Below are 20,295 nucleotides of genomic sequence, written 5' to 3' on the forward strand. Positions count from 1 at the left end.
AGAAAATGTTTACTCCTTAAAAACAATAATTTTTTGCTGATCTATTTCCTCTCACAATCAAAACCTGGCTTTACCTGTCTTGCTTTGACCACTGGTTGATGATTATGTGAGTGGAGGTCTGCAGAGAAAAAAGCAGTTAGGTTATACTACAGAAAATGTTTACTCCTTAAAAACAATAATTTTTTGCTGATCTATTTCCTCTCACAATCAAAACCTGGCTTTACCTGTCTTGCTATGACCACTGGTTGATGATTATGTGAGTGGAGGTCTGCAGAGAAAAAAGCAGTTAGGTTATACTTAATCTACTTAGAGTCTACAGAAATACTGGGGAGACTCAAGGAGGAGTGGGGTTCCAAGAAACAGTTCAAGTGTAATTGCTATTACTTATGTTTTGGAACCTTCATAATAAAAGTGCTGAACAGGCTATGTGGAAATACAAAGAGAAAATTCAGCCTTACTTTTTATGTTGTAACCCAATCAGTTAGCAAATAATTTTTGGGCTTGTTGGTGCCCCAGTTGTCATACATGGATATTATTGTCCAGCAACTTTCAAGGCACATTTGCTTCCCAGCACTGAGCTACAGGGTTTTACAAAGGTTACAAAAAATTGCCCCATCATCTCTTTATCCAATCTCTCCCTGCACATCTGAAGTATTGCTCTCTGTTCTGGTCTAGTCAGTCCTCCCCCTTCCTATCTCCATATCTTTGTTTCTTTTCTTTTTCCTTTTACGGAAGGGTGGTTTCCATCTGTGCCCATTTACAATGCCTCTCTATCCTCTAAAGCCTGGCACTGAAGGTGGCTGTGTTGATATAGTAATGAAAGAGATAGCTGTAATTTATTGGATGTGGAACATAAACTCATTCAATCTTCACAAAGAGTCTCTTAAGGTACTATTCATACCACCATTTGGCAAATGAGGTAACTGAGACTCAGAAAAGTCAGGAAGCTCTCCCTGAGTTTACAAAGCTGACGAGTGCCTGCTAGATATCAGAGGCCGAATTCTTGAGAATTACACTATGCTATCAGAAATAATCCTACCTTCACTGATACCCCCACTCCTAATCTCTCTCATTTTTCTGAAAAATAGTGCTGACAATCTGTACCACCCAACACAGCACAGAAGTACATGCCATGAGGTCATTTTGCTCTGAAGTGTGTTAGTCTTCACACTCCACAGTTAGACTGTAGACTCTTTTAGGCCATAGATATGTCTTAATCTCCTTCTCTAAGCCCCTCGTGTAATGTTCACCAAATCACAGGCTTTGAGAAATTCTTGTGCAGGAGGTTATTCTAAGATACGGTTACTAATTTTAAAAAGTGCATGCTTAATTTACATGATGAAATGACAAAATCATATATTTGGCATGATTTATAAAAGGAGAAGACTTAAGTTTGGTGTTCCATTTGGTTATAGACTTTTTAATCCAATATATAAATTCCCAAAGGTCAAGTTGTGATCACTGTGAGTTCATTTATGTCACTTTTTTTTTAATGAATTTGCTCTTTCACTCCTGCTGGCTAATGCTTACATTTTAATTTTGTGATTAATATAACGAATCATGTCTAGTACAGACATTATCTCAGGTTATAGGCTGCTAGCAACATGAGGTTGGTCTTGGTGCACATCAGCCTTTTATTAACTGTACTCTTAGGCCCTTAGAAATACTTAGGTATCTGCACATTCACAGAGAGACACCTTGGGAACTAGGAATACCATGTTAAATACATAGACATAGCTAACTTAACTTTCCTTCTATTTCATGACAGTAAAATCTCTGAGGATTATTCACTATCCGTTAGAGTCTTCCCTTTAGCATTTGACCTCAAATGTGTACCTAAGAAGCTCATATTCCCCTGGCCACATCTAGCCTTCCAGGGTGAAGGGGAAGGCTGTTTAACTGACCAACACTGAACCCATTTATAAACCCAATTCAATGTTTTGGTAACTCAGATGAGCAGGAGAGATGGCCTAAACTTTCTTCCATTTATAGCACATATAGGCAAACGCATAAAGCCAATGGATACCTATTTACAAAGACAACATTAATTTTCAAGTTTCAGAATTAGAATATGAGACTCTGGAAACTCCTCATAAAATTAAGTCTCAGCGATGCTTTGGTAATTTGGGAGGACATTCTATGCTTGGCTTTGAGCTTGCCCAAGTGGGAGATCGTGTTTTGAGGGATGTAGAAGAAGACAGAAGATAAACTACAAGAATCCAGGGCCGGCCCGGTGGCGCACTGCTATAGTGTGCCGCTTGGGAAGCGCGGCGGCGCTCCCGCTGAGGGTTCGGATCCCACATACAGACCGGTTCCCACTCACTGGCTGAGCGAGGCGTGGGAGCAACACTGAGGGTTGCGATCCCGTTGCCGGTCCCGGTCCGGTACGGGCGCGACACTGAGGGTTGCGGTCCGTTGCCGGACATGAAAAAAAAAAAAAAAAACTACAAGAATCCATTACCAAAGTCAAGTTGAGATGATGGTTCCTGGGAAAGCAGTACAATACTTTTCTGCCACTGCATATTTCCCTGACACCCATTTATCACCAACCCACTTTGCCTTATCAGGGGATTCAAGAGGCAGCAGGCCAAATATCAGCATCTTGAAATGAAGTGGAGTAGCAAAATCACTCCTGATTTAGAGATGACAAGCACCTATCAATGAGATCAGCATTGATTTAACTGGTCCTCTCACTCCAGAGTTTACTGGAGGGCCCAGATTTTGAAGAGTGTTTTCAGCTCACTAGACTCTTTTGCGTCTACAAGTCTGGGTGACATTACAGATTGGAAAGCCCGAAAGTTGAAAAATTGATTGGAAGTTTCTTGCAGCCCATTTCTTGCAGAGCTGGATGTACAATGCAATAAATACTGGTTGTACTGAGATGTATTTTCTGTGGAGGATAGTTTTATATCCCAACTTCCTTCTTGTTTATTCAGCCAAATGGAAAATTCCATAATGGTAGACTTTGCATTCTAAAACATCAGTGTAATGAGGGCAGTGAAGGAAAAAGTAAAACAAACCAAAATAACACTTGGGCACTATTTAGTTTACAATCCTCAGACATTCCTCAGATTTTTCATTTTTCTTGTAATATAAGCTTCTCGAAATAGAACTTACCACAGATCATTAGGAGACTTTAGTGTCACACTTTAAACACTCTTTACTCAGAAGCCCTATGACTGAGAAGAGTCACATACACTTAGCATGGATATAATTAAACATGTTTCTGTTGAAAGGGGCATTCTCATTATGGCTAAGGACCACTTTAGAGTAAATTGAAATGGAAGGAGGAGCATAGATGAGGTGGAGGTATCAAGTGGTTATTTCAAGGGAGGCATAAAATGCCAAATGTGTAACAATTATATTTTACAACCCTGCATTCTAAAGACTTCACAGTATTTTATTATATAAGAAGATTCAGCTGAAGCTATGACAGCCCTATAGAACATTCTAGTGCATACTTGTTACCCATTGTCTTTAAAGAAAAATAAAATTTAAACCACAATCAAAATCTGTAGCAATTTCCAGCATAAAGGAATTAAGTATTTAGAAAGACTCTACTGCTGTTGATACAAGAGGCCAAGGCATCAAAAGCATTCTACTCTACAGAAAATGCAGGGGGGCGGGGGTACTTCTGAGATCCCTTTAATTTTAATGTTGATTTTATGTTCAGATTAGATGACAGCCCTCTTCCTTCTGAAACATACTATTAGGTATCATCATCCAGCATGGCTGGAGGTACATCAGAAAGCTTTGCCTTTGTTAAGAACATGGCGTAGGAGACTTCTGAATCACATGAAACTAAAGTAGGTTGTAAGCTAATGCAGCTATATCAACATAAGACATACTAACTTACGTGATTGACTTTTACAGTGGAAAGAAAAAGGCTGTTTTCAAGCAGCTGTTATTGCTGCAATGGAAAAAAAAAAATCAATGAAAGTGAAATGAACAAGAGATTTTGTCCGAGTTGCAGTTAATACCACTGAAGAGCTATGGATATTAAAAGGTCAACAAATAAATTAGCCAGAGTGTTATGAAATGAATGATTTGGCTTATAATTTTATTGAGTGAAAATTGTTCGCTGCCTATTAGACCAGGTAATTTTTATCTGGTGCCTCAATTACTGTTCCGTAAGCAATAATATAGTTGTAAGAGCTGTTGGTTCGATCGCCTGACCTCTGAGAAGCTGGCTAGGACAGCTGACTTTACTATGATGGATAACTAAGCTTGGTCTCCATGAGGTGCCAAGCTTTCCTTTCCTGCAAGGGGATCTCATAAAAGAAACATTACAGCTTGATTCATTTTACCAAAATGTTCAACTTTTCAAGTGTGAGCAGTTAAGGATAAATTGTGAAACCAGGTATTCCCGAGAAGAGTTATGACAATGGCTTTCCCCCCTCTTTTTGGTCTCCTGGCATTCTCTTCTAAATGGTGTCATGGTAATTGGTGAATGGGAGCCTGGGGTGCTTCCCGCCACAAATACAGTGAAAAATGGTGTCTGCACCCTTGTGAATATGACCTGCTCAGAGGTACAGAGCTGAACTTGGTAACCTCCGGCTGGCTCTTCTTATTCCAATTCATTGTGCTGGTTTAAGACCAACGCTCTGGGTTAGGTCCTGCTGAGTGGCCTTGGAAATCGACTTTCTGATCAGGATAAAAGTCTCTGCTAAAAGAGAAAGCTCTGGACAGAGCTGCCTTTTTCAAGGGTAGGTTGTAAAGTCAGCACATGAAACAAAAACTGCCTAGAGTCAAAATTACCCTTGAAAATCTTTTAAGTCACCTTTAAGTCACCAAGGATCTGGCTTTTAGAAGCACGAAAAGCCAAAAATTAACTACTTCTGTTTCTCCTTGTCTTTTGACTGTGGCCTCCCTTTCTCTAGGGCAAGGCGAAATAAATATCTAGCTTCAAAGTAAAAGGACCATTGGGTAAAAAAAGAGATATATTTGTCATATATATGTACATGTATGTACATGTATGTGCGTTTGGTATGTGTGCATACAAATGTATGTGTATATTTTTGGACACGTACTACAACTAAGCTTGAGTGATACGTGCCCATGCTGGAACTATACTGTACTTCAAGGGTATCTAAGGGAGGCAAAAATATAGTTTGCTTTTGCTTCTTAAATTGTTGAACATCACTGGTTATTGTATGTACCTCCAGACACATGATACCTGTAAATGATGATTCTGAGGGCTTTACAGGTGGTCCTGAATATAACTGCAATTAAAATCCACTGCCACAAGACTGCTGGGGCTCTGTACTTACTATTCCAATACGTAATTGAAGTGTTATTCAGGGCTGAAAATAGTCAGCAAGGTTTAAGACATCCTAGCGTCTCTGTTCCTAAGGGTTTCAGTCTTAAGAGGAGGAGGTTGGGTGGTTGGGAGGTAGAAATGTTTGCCTCTTGTTTCTCCTGTTACTTCTCCTTGAACTAATGTGTAATTATATCCCATCCCCCTGTACGTGGTGTGTGATATGAAGTAGGTTAAACTTAGTTCTCCTCATCAAGAGCTCAGTGCTAAAAAAGAACTCAAAAGCGTTTCAGAACGCAGCTATTGGGTAACTATTATTAAAAGTCTCTACCACAATGACTATGCAGCAAAAGAGAAGTAAAAGGATCTCCAAGGTTTGTCTGCATGTATGTTTTTAATTCTTGCTCCACTTTCCCCTCGCTCGGCCATTTGGGAGCTAACCTCAGTCTGTGCCACCACTTCCTCCTCCCTCCAACCAAGCTTGAGAGATTTTAAGATTGGTTTGCACAATTGCCTTTTTTCTTAAAATCCCTTTTTTTAATTCTAGGAGGCAGTACTTAGGGATACTGGCTCTGGATCTCGAGTGCAATAGACTTGGCTCAAATCTATGCTTTGCTACCTATTAGCAGTGTAAATGCATGCTTCGGTCTCATCTGTAAAACAGGGCTAATTCCAGCATCTGGTATTGACAGGAGATTATACATAGCTAGTGCTTATAAAGCAATAGGTAGCAATATTATTGATAATGCCCACTTATTTTCCAGAAAACTGTGGCAAAACATATGCATTCTTGCAGTCAATGTGTACTGTGTGCTGTGAGTGCTCTGCTGGAGATGTAAACCTATTTGCAAAACACTATAAGGATTCTGGATGGACTAATGGTTAGGAAATACAGTGAGGTAGAAAACTTCCATTTTCTGGCTCTGCAAGCTTGAGCAGGGCACCTGTCCTCTCTGAGCCTCAGGTTCCTCATCTCTAAAATGGACATGATACGATAATGGCAAGCAGAATAATTTACTGTGAGATAAGTTAAAGTAAAATAAATAATATAAAGAAGTAATTATAATTTTAAGAATTATAATTTTTGTGAGGCCTTGGGCCTTTTAAATGAAGCTAAAATCTCCTTCTCTAGGAAAACTGTATGTGCAGGCATGCGTGTGTGTGTATACTTGTAACACACGTGAAGTAAAGAAGTAATTATAATTTTAAGAATTATAATTTTTGTGAGGCCTTGGGCCTTTTAAATGAAGCTAAAATCTACTTCTCTAGGAAAACTGTATGTGCAGGCATGCGTGTGTGTGTATACTTGTAACACACGTGAACACACACACAAATTCTATACACAATTTCAGGAGTTCACAAATTTAGGCTAAACTCCCCTGATAAAAAAAAATATATAAGTAGTAGGGGATACCAAGCCCCTAAAGTGAGCATATTATCAAAATGGTGAAATGGAATTTGCCTGTAAATTTCCTGGCAGATATAGGAGAAGGAGGGGGAAAAATGGACAGCATTTCATATTTCGCATTTTTAAGTGCGGAGACAAAATGTTTCCTGGAATCGAACTCAAGCATGATTTTCCTAAGAGTTGAATATATCATAAGATTTGCATTTGTTTTTGTGTTTTTTAGTAATGTTACTATAGTTTCTGGATATAATGTTAATAGAGTTTTCTCCAATTAAATAAATAAATAAATAAAGGTGTTGAGAGGTGGAGGAGAGGCAGTGTCACAGTGTGGAAGATAAAGATGTCGGGTTTTTCTTTATCTTCTTCTGAAACCCTTAGTCATCCCCTTTCCTGCTAAGAAGCAATGTGGTTATGCAAAGATTTCTTATTTGTATTTTCACTGATGCAACTGTAGGTTTTGAATTACAGATAGTCTTTGCATAAAGACTAAAACAATAAAAGCATAATGAGAATACATTGTATACAGCCAACTCCAGTTTTATTTTGCCCCAGCTCTGTATTTATGATAAATCACCAAACACAAATGCTCCTTAGGGAGGGTGATTTTGGGTCTCTTCTCTCCACTGAGCAAAAATGGTGCCTGTGACTGGAGTCTGAATTTCAATTTTGCAAGTGTACAGTTGAACTGAATAATATTTGGCACAATGCAGTGCACAACTGAGCCACTAAATGGCTGATTTACTAAATTATTATTAGATGAGCCCTTGCTGTTCCAAATGAAAGTGCAGTCACTGTCTTCCTTCATGGTGCGTTCAAATTGTTCTGTGTTTAAATATTCAGCATGAGGCTAATGTGAACTGATGAACTGAGACTATAAACATTCACTTCCAATACAGATAGAGACAGAGATGCAACATATCATGTGGCCCGTGGAGGTGAGAATGATTTATATTTAGGGATTTTGCTGCCTGTTTCCATTACTTTAAGGTACTCCTAATTAGCCCAGTGTTTGAAATTACTAATTCCCTCATACAGGAACAGCAGCTTCATGGAAACTGAGATTTTCGCATGCCAAGGAAAGAGAAGCAACCATGAGGATTTGCTGCCTCAGTAGTTCCGAACCTTGAGTTTTATTCTTGGCAGGCCACATAGCACCCGCAGAGTAGCATTTCTGCCAGAGCAACTATGGTGTTTCACATTCAATGTGTTTTTTAGACCCACCCAAAGGGTCTACAATTCACCCTTCCTACAAGCCACCTCCCCTGCAATCCAACTCCCTAACAATCCATATCTACTACGAGGCCTAACTACGTACCTCATTCCCCACCTCACTAGTTTCTTTACTGACACCTGCTGGAATAAACAACAACCCTCTGCTCCTTGGACAAATATAACTCCTCCTCTCTTTTCCCCCTTTGAGGGCAGTTATAGGCAAGCACTTAAAATACTGTGATCACTTACAGTAGATTAGAATTTTTTATTGGTGCCACGTTGCCATAACAACTTGAAGACAGCAGATGACTTAAGCTAAGCTTGCAAAGCAAAAGGCTGCTCATCTGGCAGTTAAAATGAATACAGTTCATTTCACAAGTTTCCCATATGGACTCTTAGTGTATGGTAATGAGGAGACCATATGGTGAGAGAAAATGCACTGAGAACAATCGGGTTCCACTGGCTAAGTGGGAAGTTGGGAGAGAAAACCCGGGTGAGAGATTCTGGTGTGCTCTCTGGGTTCGAGGTTTGGCTGCGGTTTGTTTGGGATGGTTGTTTTCCATGGGGTTTTCGCGTTTCCTAATCTGTTCCTTAATATGTCGGCTGTGCGAAATGACAAACGTCTTGCAAATTTTGCAATATCATTCATCACAAACTGTCAGCAGTGTTTGCAAATCTGACTTGCAAGATCTTTTAAATGTGTTGTTCTTAAAAGGCAACAGTACTAAGTTTTTAGACAAAGTGCAGGAAAATTTAAGCACTTCTGACAAGCAGAAACATTAATAGTAATCATTTTTAAAACACTCACACTTTTGCCTGCATGTTTAGCTGTAAATAATGCTAGAATGTATAAAAGCTTTAAAGTAAAAATGTAATAAATACTTTTTATTCTGTTTCATAAAGGATAAAAATGCTCCGAGCCATGTGTATGTGTTACCTATACATGCGAATGTATAGAGATGGATAGCTCCCATTCTACTTACTACTAACCAGATTGGAAACCTGGGAGGACAGCTTGAAAAAAGCTCTAAAGTCAATTCTGTACATACATGCTTCATAAAAGATGAATATAAATGCATTAGTTAGACACGGTGAGCTAAATTAGAAGGTCAGGCAGGGCTGGGAGGGCTGAAAAATCACACAACCAATGAGTGTAATTACTCTTTCTTAAGTCTATTAAGTGATGTTGTTCTATCAAGACTCAGGGGTATAGGACATGAAGAACAAGATAAAGTAATGTGTATTTATTACTCCCACTGGATCAATTTACCAGATATTTTCAGCTCCATAAAGCAAAATACACAAATGCAGCCTTTGTTACTTTTCCCAAACTGCTTTATTTTCTCTAAAAGAGGGACTGGCTCTTGGAGAAAAAATATGTTTGCCCTGTGGAGGTCCCCACACCAGCCCCTCTCAGTGGAAGAATGAGAGAAAGCTGGTCGAATCCACATAGGAAAGGGCTAGATGTCGGCAAGGGAGAGGAGAGGGAAGCTAGTAGACTCAAGGCAGAATTATTTGGGTTTCTGGATGTGAAGGAAAAGTGGAAACTCGACGTAGTGGAAACAGTAAGGCCTTTGAGCTGGAGGACCTGAGTTCAAATATTCCTTTTCCCACTCACTAGCTAAAACATTGTAGCAAGGCACCAGACCTCTGGGGAATCTGACTCCTCATCTGTAAAATGGAGAATCCCCACCATGCAGGGATTAGTGAACCCCCTTTACTGGAGTCCCACTATATGCCAGGGATACCTCTTTGCATAAATGATCTCATTAATGCCTAACAAGAAGGACGTGAGGCAGCTACTTTACAAAGGAGAAACCTGAGGCTTGGGAGGTTGGGTTGCCTGCACCAAGCAGTGCATTTAGTTTCCAAAATCCATGTCTGTCTGACTTGAGAGTCTGCTCTCTTGTTCTCCATGCTCTTCAAAAACCTTGATAAAACAGTGTTGAGCTCACAGTAGGTAGGCACGAAGTAAACGTTTCCTTGCTTCCCAGGATTCACACTAACACAGAGAATGCCTGCTAAGCTCAGGGTCTGCTCTCACTGCCTTTGAGCTGATGCTCACTGAGCACTCCTGGAGATTAACAGATTCAAAAGGAATGGACACACCTCTGGCCTTCAAAACAGAGACAGCTCCGTGCTCAGTGCTTCTGGATTGCATCATTGCAGCCAACAGCATCTCAGAGTTTCTGAACCACAGTCCCATCCTCCTCACCTCGACATAACAAGAAAAGTCAACCTTGACCCCAAAGCCAGTCACATGTTCCTCCCTTTCCTGGCAGGATCCAGAGAGGAAAGCAAGTCTGTATGAAACAGAATAGAAGGCTGAGATATAAAAACCTTTGCCTGCCCTTTTCCATGTGCATATGAACAGGGAAACCCAAAAACATCTGGGGTTAGCATAATTACAGTGTTTCAAATTTGTGTGTACAGAAACTATCACTGATGGTAACTTTGAGGGACAAAATAATTTACAGAGTAGGATTCTGCTTGCTCCTGTTTTCCCAGTTGGAAATAGGAATAATGTCTGCTTTCCTGACTTCTCTCACAAGAAGGGCTCCAATAAAATAAAGCATGTTCAAGTTCTTTGAAAAAGCATAAGCCTGTATACAAAGGCATATTATTATGGAAAGCTGTCTGCTTGGTCTTTGGAGCAGTTTCATTTGACAGAATATGTGGGTGGTTGTATGAATCTAGCTTTGTCTATTCACAAACACATGGGTTTAATAAAGTGGAGTTTGTTTTTTAAGGTGTGTGGTCCACAGCTCACTAAAACACTCCTGTTTGACAAACACTGACCATGATTCTGAGAAAGGCGGGGCCCGTTTTTATCCCCCTAACAATGGACAGCAGGAGTATAAATCTCCAAGTCCACAGGAATACCTTGTGCTGGCTCCATCCGCCACTTCCTGTCCCTGCCCTTGAACTCTCTCCCCACCTTAATGTTTGGAGCCAAGAGGACAGCCACTCCGCTCTGAGTCACACTACAAGCTTCCTGGGGTGGGCTCCGGCTACAGTCCTTGCATGGTCAAGTGGCTGGATGCAAGCTGTAGAGTGTTTCCTTAACACACAAATCCATTGTGTCCTTGATTACTCTTCCCAACCCCAGGAAAAAAGGGCTGGGAACTTCACCATCAGGCCACCAGGGATAAAGTGACACGTGCCTATGCTATTTGTTCAACTTTTCTGAACATAACATGCAACTGTTAAAATGTTTCCAAAAGTAAGTACACAAAACTCAACCCTGTATTGCTATTTCTCTCTCTCTCTTTTTTAAACAAATAAGAAGAGTACTGCTTAGCTTCTCTAGACCTCAGTCGCCAGATCAGATTTGTCTTCTATTTTTCAACAAATAGCTTGAGTGGCAACTATAGGCCAGATACTATGCCAAGGGCATGCACAGGGTTACCTCTCTTTATTTTTACATGATCCCTATGAAGTCAGAATGATTATTAACCCCATTCTGTAAACAAAGAAACTGAGGCACAGAAGATAAATCACATACTCAACTGCCCACCAGGATTAGGGTTTCCTGCTTTGTAAAGATTGTATGGAAGAGCTCTCAGAAGCAAGGGTCCCACTGTCACTCAACTGGTAAATAGTCATAGCTACTTTTTGTTTAGTGCTAAATAAAGATTAAAATAACAACCTAACAAGGTAGGAAATATCACTGTCCCCATTTGACAGATAAGAAAATTGAGACACAGACAGGTAAAAACCTTTGAGCCAGGTTGTATAGCTAGTAAGTGGCCAAGCTCTGAGTTCCACATTATCCAGTCTGACTCTCCAGTCTGTGCCCTCAACCCCTCCAGCAGACTTTAGAGATCAAATGCCAAATCCAGTGCTAACTGTAAAGTGAAGACATTCCCCAAATGGAAACAATGGAAAGAATGTGGCATTGTATCCATGACTTTGTTCTGCCAATAAAACAGCTAAGGCACTGAACATCAGGCAGACAAACATCATTTATATCACTGTGCTATAAAATCACTAGTTGTCCCATAGGAAATGTAAGGGAGCTACGTTCTTGCTTACAGACAGAGGAAGCTAAATCTCTCTACAGACTGTCTACGCCATGGAAGGGGCTGCTGTTTGTTATCATAATTAGATTATTTAATTGTTCACCAAGAGTAGGTCAGGGTGGAAGTGGAAAGGGAAGAATCCGTAAGATGAAGGCATCTCTCAAAAGTACGATGTGGATGGACATACTGACACCATCCTCAGGTGTCATGACATCTTCCTCAGGTGAAATGCTCAAGAAGTTTCTACCAAGGCAAATAGCACTTCAGTCAAAGTTAGGCTGTTCTGGGAAGCTGAAGGTTGAGACCAAGGTCAAAGTAGAGGACAGATGCCTTGTCACACTCCTTCCTCTCTTTGGTCAGGCAGCATCCCGCCCTCACATCTGAGCATTGGCCTGAGGGGCAGTTTTTTCCTGGTCAGGACCTGTCCCGACAGGTGGCTGTGCCTACAGTGCAGCAGTGCACAGGTAGGATCTGATGATGCACTGATACCCCAAGGAGGCTCGCTGAGCTAGGAAGGATGCCAACTTCATTTCTGTTAAGTGTTTTACAAGGTTTCATAGACATAGAAATGACATCTCTAGACTTACTGTAACAAAGAAAGGACCGCTCAACTACTCGCTTAATTTAATGGTTTTCACTTATGTAGTAAATGAAATTCCATTTTTCTGTCAGTAAACAGTGATTGGTAACTCAACTAATTCTGTACTTTGAACTTCTTTAGCATTTAACTTTTCTCTCCTCTGAGTCCTCACAGAACTTTGGTTGCACTTTTGTTAAACGTACCTCTTATTTGTGCTTATGATTAGGTGTGTTTGGCAATCTCTCCCACACAGGGCCTGAGTTCCTCAGCTACAGAGATGGGAATATCCCCAATTTTTGCAACAGGTACGCAATAGTCAACAAAGTCAATTTCCTTCTTTCTGCACTGGCAATTGCGGACATATTTCTGTATGACATCTATTACTCTTTCTTGAATTTTCATTTAATTTCTCAAACATTTGTACCTTATTTCCTCACTAAGTAAGGTGCCTCAGGAGGAAAGAGGGTTTCTTATTTGCCTAGTCTCAAGATCTACCTATAAACTACCAATAATTTTTTTTAAGCTGTACCTCTTTTCCCCTCACCAGGGATAAGGACAGAGCCTCATGTAGACAAAAATTCTGTGTTCTTTTTCCTCTTGAGAATTTGTATGATGTAGTGACTAAATAGCCTAAATTCTGGAGCCAAGCCGAATAGGTTTAAATTTCAGTTTAGCAATTTACATGCTGTGTGACTTTGGGCAAATTATTTAATCTCTCTTTGCTTCATTACTTTCTTCTCTAAAATAGAAGTGGTAGTAATACCAACCTCAGAGCGTTGTTGAGAGGATGAAATGACATAATATATGTGAATATAAGCTATGCATTGCTGGCACATAACTGTTCCCTACTTTTATTACTGCTTACCTGATAGTAGCAAACACACACAGCACAAAAATATAAGTTGCTTATCTACGAATTAATTTTTATCGGCAGCAGAGTTTTCTGTCAGTCACTCAAGTCCAAGTTTCCAGAGACCATAACCCAAAGAAGAGATATCCTGACCTTTGGCAAACGCTCAGGGTCACCGGGATGCCGGGGAATGACCTTCTGTTAAGTTGCTTATCTACGAATTAATTTTTATCGGCAGCAGAGTTTTCTGTCAGTCACTCAAGTCCAAGTTTCCAGAGACCATAACCCAAAGAGGAGATATCCTGACCTTTGGCAAACGCTCAGGGTCACCGGGATGCCGGGGAATGACCTTCTGTAACCTCTGGAAACCATAATCAATGGTGGGTTCGTTGAGTGCTGCAATGAAGAAGTCACACAATTAGAAAACTTTCAGGAAATAAAGCAGAATACAATGTGCAACACTGATGGTGTGGAAATAACTGGGGCGTCTAAAACATAATTGATACTTTTGATTAGATTACAAAATGGTACTATGAATGATCTCTTCACTGAATATTTTCACCATCTACTTCAGCTATTTACCGTGGAAGAGAGTGACTCACCCAGAAGAACACTAGCAGGTCTTTGGTTCCTGTAGCCAAATTCTATATTCCTTACATTATCATAAATAGGAAGCAAAATGGTATTGGATGTGACATTTTAAGATTTATTTTAATCCAGAAGCTCAAGTCAAAATGCTCAAGGGCTTGTGTGAGGGATCTATACATTGTATACAACAGGAGAATTAAAAGTACCTGCTTAACTGCAAAAATCCCTAGTGGACCTCAGCTGAACAATATCTCAGTGCCCTCTATGCAATTAAGCCTACAAGAGAATGGTGGGGGACAGAGGACAGCAGGGAGGAGGGGGACATCTAGGTGTGGACAGCCCATTCTATCCTTGATAGAGTCTGCAAAGAGATAGGTACTGAAAATGCACTTAATTCCAAATCCTTACATCTAAAATGACAGATCCATTTTATTATTTCAAGAAGACCAACCTCTGTGGAGCACTAGTTTAGAGCAGCTGAGTCTTCTAGAATAATTCTTAAAAAGACTAAAAGAGCAAACCTGTAATAATATTTGGAGACACTGGGCTTTGTTGGGCCCATATTGACTACACGTCCTTCAAAGGATCCTTAAATTAAACATGATATAGAGTGGAGTCTGGTCTAGCATTTTCAAAATTCCTCCCTGGGATATGAAAAATCTTCAGTCTGCCTCACCTGAGAAAATGGAAGAAAGCAGCTCCATCTTCTAGACATATCCTCTACATCCTTTAAGTAATGTGTTTTTTTAAAAAATTTTCTTTTCTTTTTTTAGTGTAACTGAAGTATTCAACCACATATTTTCTCCCATACTGAATAATAAGACAGTCTTTGTATTTCTGACATTTAGCTATACATTAGAAAACAAGTCGCCACATGCTTTACTTAAAATACATTTCCATTAAACTAAATTTTAAAAGTAAGATTCATACTACTGTTAACTTTAAAAAACTGTATTAAATTCAAATAGGTCCCAAGGCTAATGGAAGCAATTTGTATACCAACCCAAACTGACTGGCCCACTTTTCAAAATACAGGTATGATAATCTTGTGGTTTTAAAAGGACATTTAAATTGAAAGACTGTGAATTTAGTACATAATTATACCAATAGAACCCTTTAACTTGTCAACTTGTAAATCTAAAAGGCTATCAATCATTTCTAAAGAGGAAATAAACCTTAAAATTCTTTGATTGACAGTGCTTACTTTTTATGTAAGAAAAAAGGGGGGTGGGGGAGGGAGAGGCTGCATAACATGGCCAGAAATCCATTTACAAAAGTACATTGTTTTACATAGGTGAGTAAAAAGCCAATAATTACGCCTCCAAAAGACACATAAATCAGAGTAAGTACTTTTTCTTCACTTGTATATTTTAAGTTGGAGTGAACTTTAGGTAACTTTTTATTAAAAAGACTTTTTCCCAAATGCAATGCTTATTGAAGTTGTTAATAGAGTAGCATTTTCATTTAAGACAATATAATCATTTTTTGCAAATATGAGATTTAGCTAATCCTCCCCCCTTTCCAAAGAGTAAACTTTCAACCTGTCTCATGTGGAAATTAACTAAAATTACACCCAGGTGTACCAAATCTCTCTATCTGTACTAGTATATGAGTTAAGGCACAATATTTATTATTCCTCCCATTTTATAAATTACTTTCTAAACCCTTAAGAAGAATTCTTTTTTTCAAATTAGACTTGTAGAGAAAAAGCCATAGAATCTTTATGCAGGGAAGCTGTTACTCGTAAAAGCCACAGTATTTAATCAAGAAATGCATGAGAGAGACAGGAATGAGCACTGAGGTTTAAGTTATTTATCATATCCACCCCCCCCCCACATAATGCTAATTTCCAAGAAAAAATGTTTAACCATGAATAGTAACCTAAGACAATTAAATGTATCATTTTAATAACTGAAAACATAATTCAGCATCTTGAGAATTCTAATTCTTGGCTTTATTTTTCAGTCTAAGCCTCCAGTAAAATTTGAATTGTTCATCCACCCCTTCAATCATTTGCAGCATGCCCTCTTATTGTGTCTAGAAAGCCATAGTTGTTCATTGAATGACTGTCTGATGTACTTGGTGGGGAAGATGTGTTTTTCTGGTTATATGGCCAACTCACAGCAGAAGGACTGACACTTAATATCAGCAGTTAAAAGAACCAATTCAAACATCATATGGAACTAATAGCTAAAGAGCTGAGAAGTCATTCTGCCTCAACAAAGAGTAATTGAATTAGACATATTAAACTCATTATTCAAAGAAAAATATGCATCGACTCGATGGAAGTATACTATGAAACAGAAAATATTTAAATAATAAGGAAAAGGCTTTAATTTATTTCCCATGCTTTTATGATTTGCTCTCCACTTATATTTTTAAATATGTTAACCTGCCCGCAATTTAGATTTTGACTATTATGCTGGAATTGTCCAGTGCTGTAGACAAAGCTAACACTAAAGATATGCAGAACAAAGCTCACTGTCCTAAATTCAGAGGAACCTGACGATTTCTCTGACTGCATTTACTAGAGAAAAAAATTAAATCAATTACTGAGTGAGAGGGGACATCTAATAAAGATTGTTACTAAAAAAAAAACAAGCCTGAAAACAATAAATATCTATGAAGGGGGGGGTGTTAAATTATGGTGCACCCATGGAATGCAATATGATACAGTCCTCAAAAGCTTAAATCAATTACTGAGTGAGAGGGGACATCTAATAAAGATTGTTACTAAAAAAAAAACAAGCCTGAAAACAATAAATATCTAGGAAGGGGGGGGTGTTAAATTATGGTGCACCCATGGAATGCAATATGATACAGTCCTCAAAAGCAATGTCATAGGAAAAAAATTTATTTACTGGCATACAATATATTGCTCGGTTAAAAAGAAGATTATAGGAGCATATATACAAAATGGTTATTTTTTTTAACAAGCATACCTAGAATAAAGAAAATGTGTCTGTGTAAAAACTGCAGAACAGTAGTTGTTTCTAAGTAGTGAGTCCTAAAGAGCTTTTCTTACTCCTCTTTGTGCTGTGCATTTTCTAAATTTTCCACAATGAACATATATTACTTTTATAATCAGAGAAAAAGGTTAAGAGCAAGAAATCGTTGCTGAGGATGGAATTTGATCTGCTTGTATAAAGTAATGACATAAGAAAATGCCTTAAAAAGAGTCTGTATACCCTTTAATAACCTCGCATAGGTTATTACAGACCATAAGAAAAATAAGTAGTATACTTTTGGCCAGTTGTACAAATATGCGACTATTCATAAACTCTCTGAAAATCAACAGAGAGAGTAATGGGGAGGAATCATAAAGAATGGTTTATTTATTTCATTGGTGGGGGTAGTTGTACCTTAGGGACATACATCTACTCTGCAAGAATGTAATATAAAGTTAATCCTTCAACAAAGTGACCTCATTGTACTCAAGCACAGGGCTCAGGGGGCACCAGTAGAAATGGGACCAATCAATTATTTTTCTACTCAAACTTGAGACAATTCTGAGAATCTGGTAAAGAAAAGGAAAAAAATTAATTGGGTACAATTAACCACAAATAAAGAGGCACGAGCATCTTAGGTTGAAAAAAAGAAAAACAGATGAGGCTGTAAACTGTAAGAAGAATGGAATGAGGTGAGCAGCTTGTGTGGCCTTGTTTCGAACACCTAGCCCACCCTCTCTAAGGATTTAGAGGGTGTCATCCTAAACCAGTTAAGGATGGTAACAGAATAAGGAAGGCTCAGAGATTTAGAAAAATCAATTATCTCAAATAAAAAAAGCCTCAATGTTAAAGTCACCAGAATAAAATGGGACCAATGTTTGCATTTTAAAAATTCCAAAAGATATTAAATTATTCAATTATTCAGGAATCATTTTTAGCGCCTACCATGTGCTCAGAGATGACATTTGTAGAAATGAACTGTTTTGAGTTACAACACCGTAAGCCCTTATAAATAAACTTTCTGAAAAGTGGGCATAATCCAACCCGAAAGCATAGATGAAATACTTGGATTGTAGAGCTGGAACGCAGCTCAGCCACTCACGGCCGGTCTTCCCCTCCTGCTCAGAAGTCCACTGTCCTGTCTTCCTCTGCTCCAATTCCTGACAAAGCCTTCACTAGGGTCCCACTGCACTTAATGGGGACACATGAATTTTAAGAGTCATCAGGCTGTTGGGATGCCACAAACAACTGAATTCAAGGTGTCTTCTACTGACCCTTTCAAACGTATTTACTGGTAGATACATATTTACTGAATAAGCTTAGTAAGCCCTTACAGAGCTGTGGACAATATACTCAGGTAAGTCTGAAACTTTCCCATCAACACATAAAAAGCAATATCAAATGCTTCTAAACAGGAAAGCAACCTTGCAGGGTAGATGTGTCAGCTGAGATTTTAGAAGGGTCTTCTCACCCACAGCTATGATATGATACTGAGGAATGGTGGGAATTGGTAGGAAGTTTGTGCTATATGCACGGAGATGACATTACACCTGCATCTAAGTTATTACTTTTGGAAAAGTAAAAGTTAATAAAATGTTTTTAAAAAATCAAACCATTTCATCTGGCTTTGTGTTGGGTTATAAACAGCTTTAGGTTCTTCCCAATCTTGTCATCACAGATCCCCCTAAAGGAAACCAGGAACTTTCTATTCCCAACCAGTCCCTGTTAAGCCTTTCTCTTTATGGGCTTCAACCTAGATGCTGATCAAAACAGAATAGCTCTGGTTATACAAAGCTATTATCTACAATGTCCAAATGTTCATGCAGCATGAAATGGTATATTCAAATAAAATTTAGATAATTCAACTAGATTTTATGCACTAATACTAATCACAAGATTACCAAATTCAATTTAAAACATCTAGCAATAAGTAAACTCTAACAAAAAATGTATGTGGCCTTTTCATGTCTTTAATCTAATTTTTTTAAAAAGAAATCTGCTTCACAAATGCATCAAATGAAGAAAATTCTCTTTAAGGGGATTTATTTGCAAATTAAAAATCATGTAGTTAAGACAAATGCATTCTCAGTTATGAAAATTGATTTTTCCCTTTTTGGAGTTTCCATTTAAAAAAGTCACTCCTCTGTTCTCCTTAACTTCTTGAATACCTATTCCTGGAAACAATGGAAATGAGAGGCTAGAGAGTTGTGTTCCTAAACACCAGGGGAAAAGTGCTTTGGGTGCCATTCCAGCGCTAGCTCACAGAGTTCCCTGCTTTTATAGCTCAGCGACTCACTGCGGTGCTTTAACATATTTCTGGGGTTTTAATTTCCTTTTTTTAATGGTTGTGTGACATGATGTCATTTTGACTGGAAATAAAAAGAAATGCAGATATTAGGAAGGTAATATTAATATTCTATTGCCATTTAATGTCCAAACAAATATCTAGACTCTGTGCCAAGTAATAAATAAATCCTCATAGCAGAGGTAATGATAAAACTAGCACCTGGGTCTCCAAGCTTCCCTGGTGACCACTCTATATTTGAACTAAAGGAGTAACAGCAGAGCATTTCCCTTCAAGGCAGATCCATTCTGGGCAGGAGAGTTATTACATATGTGTTAGGCAGAGCTTTTTTGTTCCATTATGGCCCCATTTTTCCCTCAGTCACTAAATTAACAATCAGAGGTAAACAATAAAACAAGTTATCTTCACAAACCTATCTTTAAGACTGACTTTAAAACATATAAACCGAAAAATCAACCAGAAACCTAAACAGGAGCCAGAAATATTGTTCATGAGGAAATGGTACGCCAAGGTGTCTTTTCAGTGGAAGAGACACACTCCGTAAGAAACCTAAAGCCAAATCCTTTGCAAATGGAGCCTCTCCTTTCTGTGTGAAATGCTTTTCCAGCCTGGTACCCCTGCCTCAGTGAGGCTCAGGAGAGCTTCAGGAGCAGGCTCATCAAAACACAGAAAGCTGTAACTGAACCAGAAGGCTGTCAGGATGAAACCAACATGGGCAGAAATAACCAATATAGGAACCAAAGGAAAATGTCCAAACTGCCTTTGAATGTGCTCTGATTTCTTACTTGTAGTCTTCAAATCTCTTGATGGGTGGCAACAACTTTGAGATTCAAAAGTCAGACAAAGGAAGAAATACTTCTCTCCATCAAAGGCATAATCAGATGTATTAGGAGGCTTGTGTGGCTAAGTCCTGTTTGCCTAGTCTTCAAATCTCTTGATGGGTGGCAACAACTTTGAGATTCAAAAGTCAGACAAAGGAAGAAATATTTCTCTCCATCAAAGGCATAATCAGATGTATTAGGAGGCTTGTGTGGCTAAGTCCTGTTTGCAAAGATTGGAGCCGGAGGAAAATGCAAAAGCAAAGACCAAAGGGAGGAAGACAGCTGGAAAGCAAGGAGCCCAGGA

The 20,295-nt window shown here is 38.9% G+C and overlaps 1 protein-coding gene across 2 annotated transcripts in view; it reads right to left on the bottom strand.

The window, feature by feature from the left end:
• EBF1 (early B-cell factor 1) overlaps positions 1-20,295 on the bottom strand; it is a 402,505-nt gene that overhangs the window by 23,985 nt on the left and 358,225 nt on the right. For both annotated transcript variants that reach the window (XM_008571252.1, XM_008571253.1), the window contains exon 10: positions 13,637-13,725. In XM_008571252.1, the coding sequence (XP_008569474.1) occupies positions 13,637-13,725 (89 nt within the window). The remainder of the gene's footprint in view (positions 1-13,636; positions 13,726-20,295) is intronic.

This window comes from Galeopterus variegatus, unplaced genomic scaffold, assembly GCF_000696425.1.
Source record: "Galeopterus variegatus unplaced genomic scaffold, G_variegatus-3.0.2 Scaffold671, whole genome shotgun sequence".
NCBI classification, from domain to species: domain Eukaryota; kingdom Metazoa; phylum Chordata; class Mammalia; order Dermoptera; family Cynocephalidae; genus Galeopterus; species Galeopterus variegatus.